This window comes from Hippopotamus amphibius, chromosome 6 (genome assembly GCF_030028045.1).
Source record: "Hippopotamus amphibius kiboko isolate mHipAmp2 chromosome 6, mHipAmp2.hap2, whole genome shotgun sequence".
Taxonomy (NCBI): Eukaryota; Metazoa; Chordata; class Mammalia; order Artiodactyla; family Hippopotamidae; genus Hippopotamus; species Hippopotamus amphibius.
The window spans coordinates 102,900,420-102,912,133 of NC_080191.1; the positions used below are offsets into that span (position 1 = coordinate 102,900,420).

At 43.9% G+C, this 11,714-nt stretch overlaps 1 protein-coding gene across 4 annotated transcripts in view; it reads left to right on the forward strand.

The window, feature by feature from the left end:
* Positions 1 to 11,174, forward strand: part of BTD (biotinidase) — a 46,185-nt gene extending 35,011 nt beyond the window's left edge. For 3 of the 4 annotated variants that reach the window (XM_057737954.1, XM_057737956.1, XM_057737955.1), the window contains exons 3-4: positions 2,262 to 2,411; positions 9,691 to 11,174. In XM_057737954.1, coding sequence (XP_057593937.1) covers positions 2,262 to 2,411; positions 9,691 to 10,863 — 1,323 coding nt within the window. In that variant the 3' untranslated portion in view covers positions 10,864 to 11,174. The remainder of the gene's footprint in view (positions 1 to 2,261; positions 2,412 to 9,690) is intronic. The other variant, XM_057737957.1, reaches the window with a different exon arrangement.
* The last annotated feature ends 540 nt before the right edge of the window (positions 11,175 to 11,714 follow it).

The window sequence follows — 11,714 nt, forward strand, 5'->3', positions numbered from 1 at the left end:
CCCATGCTGGCTGCAGGCATCATTCCTTCTGTATTTGTGGCCCGGGAGCAGGGGCGAAGCTGTTGATCTTGTCATTTTCAGGGCTTACAGACATGTCAGCTCCCCTACGTGGTTTTGTGTGTTAAAGTAACCTCTAAGACAGGCTGATGTCATGCATGTGTCAAAGCTTTATATCAAACTTGCTATCAGGGCACAGGTTCCTAGAGGCCAGTTAAATGAGTTCTCTCATTTGCGGGGAAGAAAAGGAGTTGCACTTAAAGATATTAGGCTGGGGTGGGGGGTCAGCTGAGTTGGCGCCTGCAGTTCCCCAGGAGTTCTTGAGCTCACTGGTCTGTCAGAAAATTGCTCAAGCCCTGTATCTGGAATGCAAATTACTTCCTAGAGTGGATGGGTCATCACATCAGACCCAACGTTCTGTCCTGGCTGGAGTCTCATCCTCATTCCTGGCAGATGTGTATTCAAGAAATGCAATTTAACTTTAATATTAATCTAATATGTATACATAACATGTTGAAATGAATCTGCTAATAGGTACAGAACTGGCTAATGTCCTACAGGGCAATAAAACCATCATCTTTAGGGTGATCTTTTATTAAATAGCAAAGTCAAACAGTGATACATTCACTAGATAGATAATCCTCGAGGGTACCTGTCAATCAGTACCCTGGTATGTCATGGAAAGATATATGTATATAAAGAATGTATACATACCTTCTTCATCTTCCTTTATTTACAAGTTTGTGATAATTTTTCTTTCTAATGTGCGATAAGATGGCCAACCTCATATTCTGCTGGAGGGAGTATATATACATTGCTGTAATCTTTCTGGAAAGCTATTTGGCAACGTATATTAGAATTTATAATTTTTCATACACTTAAGTATTTTCACTTACAAGGCTTTATTATAAGAAATAATCCGAGATCACATCAAAGAGTGGTGTACAACGCTCATTCAGGACATGTTTTGAGCACCTGTACGCAGATAGTCACCACAGTTTTTTTATTACAAAGTTGGGAACCATTAAAATGCCCAATAACAAAGGATAAACTGTGGTGTCCTTTTAAATATAACCCAGCATGTAAATGATATTTCTGAAGGTATCTTTGTAGTCTTGATGTTCTGTAGTGAGAGAGTCAGGATGGAAAATCGTATGTTTATTATTATCTCAATGATACACACACACGTATACAGAGAGGGAAAAAATTGAAAGTAGCCAAGATACTAACAATTTGTATCTTCATGATATTGGATTATGAATTTTTCCTTTATAGTTTCTGTTTTCCAAATTTCCTACAATTAGACTTTTCAAGCTTTTATAACCAGGAAAAAAAAATTATAAGGAAAGAGTTTGCAGTGCATTCCAGAAATAAGTGACTCAAATTGCCTGTTATTTTAGATTATTCATGCCTGCTCTGCCGTCCTCCTCCGCCTTTCACTGTGGGGTGATGCTCTAGGCTTGACATTTTCAGCCGAGTAAGCAGAGCGCGGCAGCGGAAGCGGCCTGGCGCTGCGAGCTGAGGGCTGCCCTGCTTGTTCGGGGTTCCGTGGGTTGCTGCCACCATCAGAGGGAGCCCCGGATGTCTCCAGGTGTGGGAGAAGGCCTCTGGGGCGGTCAGAAGTCTCCTAACTCTGAGTGGGAGAAATGCAGGTTAGAGCAAGTCCTGGTTCCTATTCTGAAATCAACGCACTTGACTTGCACCCACCAGCCCAGTGGGGCCCATGAGAATCATGTGGGGACCTTTAGACAAACACTGTTGCCAGGACCCCACCCACAGTCGATTGAAGCAGACTTTTTAGGGGTGAGCTCCAGCATCACGCCTTGAACAAAGTGTGTGTTTTCCGGAGTTTCCTGTCTGATTTAGAAGCACAGTGAAGGTCGAAAACCAGCAGACTAGCAGTAGCACAGCTGCTGAGCCTGATATTCAGGGCCTTGTTAGAGTCGCCGCTCCGTCTCCCACGGCACCACCACCAACTCCAAACCCCTCCAAACCCTTGCTCCCTTCAACCAGGCTCACTGGTAACCTTCTTCCCTGACCAGCCTCAGCCACAGTGCCAGTCCGTAGAGGACTTTGTCTTTCTTCCCTCAAGAGTTAGGCCAAGTGAGACAGCTGCCCCAAAGGTAAGCCCCCTGCCGAGTCCAGCCACCACATCTGGACCTCTGTTTCCTGGCTTGAGAGCAGCTGCAGGACGGCTGTCAGAGGAATGAGGAGTGCTTCCTGTTATCTGATAACGAACTATTCTTGGATGCTTTGACGCGCAGGGTGTACAGATTATAGTGTTTCCAGAAGATGGCATCCATGGATTCAACTTTACAAGAACATCAATTTACCCATTTTTGGACTTCATGCCTTCTCCCCACTTGGTCAGGTGGAACCCGTGCCTGGAGCCCCACCGATTCAATGACACGGAGGTAAGTGAGGGGACCAGCCTTCCTCCTCAGGAGGCTTGCGGAGATGAACCAAGCCAGAGGCCAAGAGCCAGGACGTGTTGCATGAGACCAACAGGAGCCCCAAGGGGCCTGAGAACCAAACCTGAGCTCCATGTGCCACATAGTCAGTCACTTAAAGAATGTCTGGTGCTAGGAGGCAGTTACTCATCAGTGGGTCGTTCTGTTTGTTAACCACCAAGAAATACATGAATATATGCTTATAAAGGAAATTAAAGTTAAAAAAATGAAAGCCCACCTTCACCGCACCCCACCCCTCATCCTACCTCCCTCTTTAGAGAAACTGCCATCAACGATCTGACGTGCGTCCACCTGTATTCTTTTCTGTGCATCTCGGATACTGACATCTTTTTTATTTTTTAATTTTATTATTTTTATTTTTATTGAAATACAGTTGATTTACAATGTTGTGTTACTTTCTGCTGTACAGCAAAGTGGTTCAATTATACATATATATTTATTCTTTTTCATATTCTTTTCCATGATGGTTTATCATAGGGTGTTGAATATAGTTCTCTGTGCTGTACAGTAGGACCTTGTTGTTTATCCATCCTATATATAATGGTGTGCATCTGCTAACCCCAACCTCCCAGTCCATCCCTCCTCTCTCCGCCTTGGCAACCACAAGTCTATTCTTTATATCTGGGAATCTGTTTCTGTTTCATAGATAAGTTCATTTGTGTCATGTTTTAGATTCTGCATGTAAACAGTATCAAAGATATTTGTCTTTCTCTGTCTGACTTACTTCACTTAGTATGATAATCTCTGAGTCCATCCACGTTGCTGCAAATGGCATTATTTCTTTCTTTTTATAGCTGAGTAGTATTCCATTGTGTGTGTGTGGATAGATAGATAGATAGATAGCTATAGATAGATATACCACATCTTCTTTATCCATTCTTCTGTAGATGGACATTTAGGTGGTTTCCACGTCTTGGCTATTGTGAATAGTCTGCTGTGAACATAGGGGTGCATGTATCTTTTTGAATTATTGTTTTCTCCAGATATATGCCCAGGAATGGGGTTGCTGGGTCATGTGGTAATTCTATTTTTAGTTTTTTGAGGAACTGTTTTTGATAGTGGCTGTACCAATTTACATTCCCACCAATACTGCAGGAGGGTTCCTTTTTCTCCACATCCCCTTCAGCATTTATTATTTGTAGACTTTTTAATGATGGCCATTCTGACTGGAGTCAGGTGCTACCTCATTGTAGTCTTGCTTTGCATTTCTCTAATAACTAGCAATGTTGAACATCTTTTGATGTGCCTGTTGGCCATCTGTATGTCTTCTTTAAAGAAATGTCTATTTAGGTCTTCTGCCCATTTCTCGATTGGGTTATTTTTTTGTTGTTGAGTTGTATGAGCTGTTTGTATATATTGGAAATCAAGCCCTTGTCGGTTGTAACATTTGCAAATATTTTCTCCTAGACTGTAGGTTGTCTTTTCATTTTGTTTATGATTTCCTTTGCTGTAGAAAAGCTTTTAAAGTTTGGTTAGGTTCCACTTGTTTATTTTTTATTTTATTTCTATTGCCTTGGGAAACTGACCTAAGAAAACAGTGGTACGATTTCTGTCAGAGAGTGTTTTGCCCATGTTCTTTTCTAGGAGTTTTACGGTGCCATGTCTTATATTTAAGTTTTTAAGCCATTTTGAGTTTATTTTTGTGTATGGTGTGAGGGAGTGTTCTAACTTCATTGATTTACATGCGGCTGTAGAAGCTTTCCCAACACCACTTGCTAAAAAGACTGTCTTTTCTCCACTGTATATTCTTGCCTCCTTTGTCGAAGATTAACTGACTATAGGTGTGTGGGTTTCTTGATGGGCTCTCTGTTCTATTCCATTGATCCATATGTTTGTTTTTGTGCCAAGACCACCCTGTTTTGATTACTGTAGCTTTGTAGTAGTGTTTGAAGTCTGGGAGGGTTATGCCTCCAGCTTTGTTCTTTTTCTTCAGTATTGTTTTTTTCAATTCTGGGTCTTTTATATGAATTTTAGGATCATTTGTTCTAGTTCTGTGAAAAATGTCATGGGTAATTTGATGGGGATGGCATTAAATCTGTAGATTGCTTTGGGTAGTATGGCCATTTTAACAATATTAATTCTTCCAATCCAAGAGCATGGGATATCTTTCCATTTCTTTAAATTATCTTCAGTTTCCTTTATTAATGTTTTATAGTTCTCAGCATATAAGTTTTTCACCTCCTTGGTCAGGTTTATTCCTAAATTTTTTTTTTAAATGAGATTTTAAAAGAGATTTTTTTTTACATTTCCTTTCTGATAATTTATTTTTAGTGTAGAGAAATGCAACCAATTTCTGTATGTTAATCTTGTATCCTGATACCTGGTTGAATTTGTTTATCAGTTCTAATAGTTTTTGTATGGAGTCTTTAGCATTATATATATACACATATATAATATATATAAGCATCTCATCTGCACACAACAGTTTTACCTCTTACCTTCCAATTTCTTTTTCCTGTCTGATTGCTGTGGCTAGGACGTCCAATACTATGTTGAATAATAGTGGTGAGAGTGGGCATCCTTGTCATTTTCCAGATTTTAGTGGGAAGGCTTTCAGCTTTTCACCTTGCAGTATTATATTGGCTGTGGGTTTGTCATAAATAGCTTTCATTATGTTGAGATATGTTTCCTCTATAGCCACTTTGGTGAGAGTTTTTTTCATGAATGGATGTGGAATTTTATCAAAGGCTTTTTCTGCATCTATTGAGATGATCTTGTGTTTTTTGTCTTTTGTTGATATGATGTGTCACATTGATTTGTGTATGCTGAACCATCCTTGTGACCCTGGGATGAATCCAACGTGGTTGATCTTCTTTATGTGTTGTTGGATTCCGTTTGCTAATATTTTGTTGAAAATTTTTGCATCTATATTCCTCAAAGATATTGGCCTGTAATTTTCTTTTTTAGTAGTTTCTTTGTCTGTTTTTGGTATCAGGGTGATGGTGGTGTCATAGAATGTCTTTGTGAGTGATGCCTCCTCTTCAGTCTTTTGGAAGAGTTTGAGAACGATTGGTATAAGTTATTCTTTGTATGTTTGGTAGAATTCCCCAGTGAAGCCATCTGGTCCTGGACTTTTGTTTGTAGGGCTCTAGGCACGTGGGCTCAATAGTTGTGGCTTGTGGGCTCCAGAGTGCAGGCTTAGTAGTTGTGGCACATGGGCTTAGTTGCTCCACAGCATGTGGAATCTTCCTAGACCAAGGCTCAAACTCATGTTCCCTGCATTGGCAGGCAGATTCTTAACCACTGCACCACCAGGGGAGTCCTCTAGTTGATTTTTAATTTCTTCTTTGTTCCTTTTTCTTTTTCCTTTTGTGGTTTGTTGATTTTCTTTTGTATGATGCTTATGTTCTTTTCTTTTTGGCCTTTGTGAATCTATTGTATGTTTTTGATTTGTGGTTACCCTGTGTTCCCAGTATGTTAACCCCCTCCTGTATCCACTTGGCTTAGACTAGTAGCCAGATAGGCTCAAACACATTCTAGAAAAAAAAATCTACACTTTCGTACTCTTCTCTTTCACATTTTATGATTTTGATGACTTTACGATTTTATACTTCATATTCGTCTGTTTGCTGTTCATTGCAATTATCATCACTAACATAGAATTCTTTGAGTTTTTAAAAAATCTGTGTCCTGGCTTATTTGATTCACTTTCCAATTGTGATTTTCTCTTTCCTATAGATTCCTCTTTGCTATTTAGAGAAGACTTTTCAGTATTTCCTGTAGGATAGGTTTAGTACTGCTGTATTCTTTTAGTTTTTGCTTGTCTGAGACATTCTTTCCCTCTCCTTCTATTCTAAATGGTAATCTTGCTGGGTAGAGTATCCTAGGTTGCAGATTTTTCCCATTCAGGACTTTAAATATATCTTGCCACTCCCTTCTGGCCTGCAGCTTTTATATAGAGAAATCAGCTGAGAGCCTTATGGGGGTTCCCTTGTAATTAACTCTGTTTTTCCTCTTGCTGACTTTAGAATCCTCTTTAACTTTTGTGATTTTTAATTATAGTATGTCTTGGTGTAGGTCTGTTTCAATTCACCTTGTTTGGGACCCTCTGTACTTTCTGTACCTGGATATCTGTTTCTTTCTTTAGGTTTGGGAAGTTTTCAGCTATAATTTTTTTTAATTAATTAATTTATTGGCTGCATTGGGTTTTCATTCCTGAGGGTGGGCTTTGTCTAGTTGCAGCAAGCAGGGGCTTCTCTTAGCTGTGGTGCACAGGCTTCTCATTGCAGTGTCTTCTCTTGTTGTGGAGTATGGGCTCTAGGCATCCGAGCTTCAGTAGTTGTGGCACAAGGGCTCAGTAGTTGTGGCTCACAGGCTCTAGAGCGCAGGCTCAGTAGTTGTGGCACATGGGCTTAGGTGCTCTGCGGCATGTGGGATCTTCCCAGACCAGGGATCGAACCCATGTCCCCTGCACTGGCAGGCAGATTCTTAACCAGTGCGCTACCAGGGAAGTCCCCATAATTTCTCCAAATACATTTTCTATCCCCTTTTCTCTTTCTTTTCCTTCTGGAATCCCTATTATGGGTAGATTGGCATGCGTTATATTGTCCCATAGGTCTCTTATATTGCTTTCATTTTTTTTTCATTTGGCTTTCTGTCTGCTGTTCTGACTGGGTAATCTCCACTATTCTGTCTTCCAGATCATTTATTTGTTCTTCTGCATTATTCATTCTGCTGTTCATTGTCTTTTGCTCAGCTTTTGTCTGGGCAGATGAGTTTTCTAAGTTTTCTTGGCTCCTCCTTATGGTTTCTAGTTCCTTTTTACAGTGCTCTGCATTTCTGTTGCTAGCCTTCTTAATTCCTTTAGTATTGTTATTATCTCCTTTTTGAACTTGGTGTCTATTAAAGAGGTCTGGTCCATTGTTTGTTCTTTCATGGGAATTCTCTTGGCCTTTTAGCTGAGGGTGGTTCCTTTGCTTCTTTATTTTACTTATGTTTCTCTTACTCTGAGTTTCGAAGAAACAATTATCTACTGTGGTCTTGGAGGGTTATTTTTATGTGGGAGTGTCCCTGTGTAGCCTGTATGAGTTTAACACTTTTTGGTTTGAGGGTTGTTTTAATTTTTTTTAATCTTATTTTTTTTAATTAAAAAGATGTTTTTTCCTGTTAAAAGAGTTTTATTGAGATATAATTGGACATACAATAAATTGCATATATTTAAAGTGTACAATTTGATATTTTTTCTTGTTAGCCATCTATTTGATACATATTAATGTATATATGGCAACCCCAATCTCCCAATTCATCCCGCCCCGCCCCCTGGGGTCCATATATTTGTTCTCTACATCTGTGTGCGAGGGCTGTTTTTAGTATGAATGCCTGTGAGCTTTTTCCTCAGTGTGTGCTGGCCATTAGCCCCTTGATAAGGGGGTGTGAGGGTGTTGTGGTGACCAGGGCCTGTGCTGGGTGTTGAGCAAGGCCTCTCTGCTCTGTGGTTGTCACTGCCCTGCCAGGGGCCAGGTCTGCTCACTGTTGCTGGAGTAGAGGATCCGTCTCTGAGCTGCATTTTTGATTGGAGTGCAAGGTAGGCGGGATTGGAGCACTCCTCTCCCAGTGCAGCCACTGAGTGTTCCTCTGCTGGAGCTGTTCACCAGTGCGTGTGCTCTGTGGTGTCACCTGTCACCTGTTGTATGTTTACAAAGCACACTGTCACTGGCACTGCGCTCAGCCCCATCTCAACCAGGGGAATGCTGGAAGTTGGCCTTGATATCCCTCAGGTGTTGTTTTCACAAGGCCACCCGTGCAAATCCACTGAAGTCAGGTCCCAGGACTGCAGCAGTCACACACCTGGACCTGCTGTGGGAGCTGTGGAAGCAGCCCAGACCCTGGCCCAGCCTCTATGTGCATGCACCCACACAGCCCAGGGCTGCTAAGGCCAGTCCTGTCCCAGCCACAGGAGCACCCACCGTCCATCGGATGTCCCTGAGACACTGAGTTTACGAAGCAGGCACAGTAGGGTAGACCTGCACAGCTGCGGGGAGAGGGCTCAGAGTTCAGCCCCGCTTCTGTGTGTAGGCAACCCACCAGCGTGCTCCCAGAGCTCCCAGAGGTGGTGCTGCGTCTGCTGAGCGCGCATGGAGGAAGAGACTGCTGTGCTGGGCCCCACCCTCCCTTTGCTGACATGCACATTAACAGTGGGGTTTCCACGGTAGCGCACGCCTGCCACACGTGCTAAAGGGAGGCTGCTATGGCAGGCCCTCCCCTCCCTTCCGTACTCCTCAACAAAGGCTCTCCGCTTCTATGGTAGGCCCGGGCTTCTTCCATGCATACCGCCGGTTGCAGCGCATACCCTGCTCCAGCCCCTTCGGGCTGTCTCTTTGCATCCAACCCCAGTCCTCTCCCTGGGTGCGTCTGTCATCTGAAGCCCGAGTTTCAGCCCCTGCCCCTACCAGTGGATGCACATCTTAGGCCGAGGAGCACAGGGCAGTGGCACGGACTGTCTGGGTAGGTATCTCTCTGTTCTGCCTGCCGCTTGCTGACTGCTGCATTCCCCTCCGAGGCTCTGAAGCTCCCTTTCTGTCCTGGCTGATCTCCTGGCCGGGGAAGGGGCTCCCCAGAGTGTGGGAACCTTTCCTCTTTCACAGCTACCTCCCAGGGGTGCAAGTCCTGTCCCAATTCCTTTTTTTTTTTTTTTTTTTAACTTTTATCCTACCCCCTTGTGTGGAGATCTTTCTTGTGACTTTGGGTGTCTGAGATATTCTGACAGTGTTCAGTAGGTATTTTGTGAGAATTTTTCCAGATGGAGATGTATTTTTGATGTATTTGTGGGAGGAGGTGAGATCCACATCCTTCTACTCCACCATATTGATTGGAGCGCCCCAAGATAAGCACTTTTAAACCTATTTTTTAAAGAGCACCAAATTTTCCCTGTAGAAGATTTTGATTGTACGTGGCATCCCCAGTAACAGCGCGTGTGCCTGTTTGCCCATCCTTCGGTCAATGCGAGATAGAATAGTCTTTCTAATTTTTGCCAATCTAATTTGTATCTCCTAACTACTAATGAGACTGAGCATCTTCTCAGGTGTTTGTTGGCCATTTGTATTTGTTCATTGATGAACCACTTGTTCATATCCGATGCACACTTTCCGTAGTGGTTTCTTTTTTCTTATTGATTTATGATAGCTATTTATATATTATGGATACAATACAGGTACTATTTTAAAATTGTAAGAAAAGGGCAAGGTTTAAAAATTTCCTCTATTTATACTTTTTTCCTCTCTAGGTCCTCCAGCGCCTTAGTTGTATGGCTATCAAGGGAGAGATGTTCCTGGTGGCCAATCTTGGGACAAAGCAGCCTTGTCACAGCAGTGACCCAGGGTGCCCAAATGATGGCAGATACCAGTTTAACACGAACGTTGTGTTCAGCAGTAACGGAACCCTGGTTGACCGCTACCGCAAACATAACCTCTACTTTGAGGCAGCATTTGACACCCCTCTGGAAGTGGATAACATCATCTTTGACACCCCCTTTGCTGGCAAGTTTGGCATCTTCACTTGCTTTGATATATTGTTCTTCGACCCTGCTGTCAGGATCCTCAGAGACTCTGAGGTGAAGCACGTCGTGTATCCGACCGCCTGGATGAACCAGCTCCCACTCTTGGCAGCCATTCAGATTCAGAGAGGTTTCGCCATCACCTTTGGCATCAACTTTCTGGCTGCAAACATTCACCACCCATCTCTGGGGATGACCGGAAGTGGCATCCATGCCCCTCTGGAGTCCTTTTGGCACCATGACATGGAAAGCCCTGAAGGTCACCTTATAATTGCCCAGGTAGCCAAAAATCCATTGGGTCTCTTCAGTACAGGGAATGCCACAGGGAAAATGGACCCGTCCCGTAGTAAGTTTTTACAGATCTTGGCCGGGGACCTATACTCTGCACAGGACACTCAGGACGTCCACTGTGACGGAGCCCCAAAGTGGAGCACGAACGCCCCTCCCACGTTTAACTCTGAGATGATGTATGACAATTTCACCCTGGTCCCTGTGTGGGGAAGGGAAGGCTACCTCCGAGTCTGTGCAAATGGCCTTTGCTGTCATTTGCTTTACCAGAGGCCCACTCTGTCCACGGAGCTATATGCCCTGGGGGTCTTCGACGGCCTTCACACCGTGCACGGCACTTACTACGTTCAAGTTTGTGCTCTGGTCAAGTGTGGGGGTCTTGGCTTTGATACGTGTGGGCAGGAGATCACAGAGGCCGCGGGGATATTTGACTTTCACCTGTGGGGGAACTTCAGTACTTCCTATATCTTTCCAATGCTTCTGACCTCAGGGATGACCCTGGAAACCCCTGACCGGCTGGGCTGGGAGAATGATCACTATTTCCTGAGGAAGAGTGGACTGTCCTCCGGCCTGGTGACGGCAGCTCTCTACGGGCGGCTGTATGAGAAGGACTAGGGAGTGTGGGGTGGGCTCCGGCTGACACGTGGGCTCCCCCTGAACTGGCACAGGCCGAAGCTCACAGCACCAGGACACCTCTTCACCCAGAGCCCATCCTGGGAGCCGTGGGAAGAGGTAGGGAGACAGATTTCGCCAGTGTCTTTTCCTCTTAAGCACAAATCATTTCTTAAGTGAGACATTTTCTGGTATTTTCTACTCACATGTCTATTTTTCAAGTCACATCTTCCTCCAGCAGATCTTTCATTACATAATTGTTTTAAGAGCTCAAACAAAAATAAATGTCAGTTATATGTTACACGTCCACAAAACAGCAGGCTTTCTGTGTGTTTTGTATGTGTGTATGTTTGGCCTTGATCACGTGGTACCCAGGATATATAAGTATTTCACAAGCCTCAAACATTTTCTAGGGTAAGAAACCAACTCTCAAGGCAGAAGCCCTATTAGAAACGGCTGCCACGGGGACGTCTCCATTCTGCTCGGCCAGAATCCATCCCCCCGGACGGATCACGCCCGAGCCTCCCGCAGCAGCAGCAGCAGCAGCAATGTGGATCCTGAGCCAGCTTTTAAAAACAGAAGGGAAGCTTTTCTCACATCTGCCTTTCGGTCGGTGATCGGACTGGGTCAGGCAGGACTCAGGATAACTGGGAAGAAAGAGTGCAGTGCCCGGAAGAGAGAGGCTGGAAAAAAGTGCCGAGGAGAAGGCAGCGATGGGAACAAATGAGTAATACGATTCTTGTCCACAGCGTCTCATCCAGGGATTCCAGGCACCTTCATAAATCACGCCAGCTCTGGGCAAGAGCCTCTGGCTGCCCAGCAGTGCAGGATGGGACCATGCTTGAATTCACGCC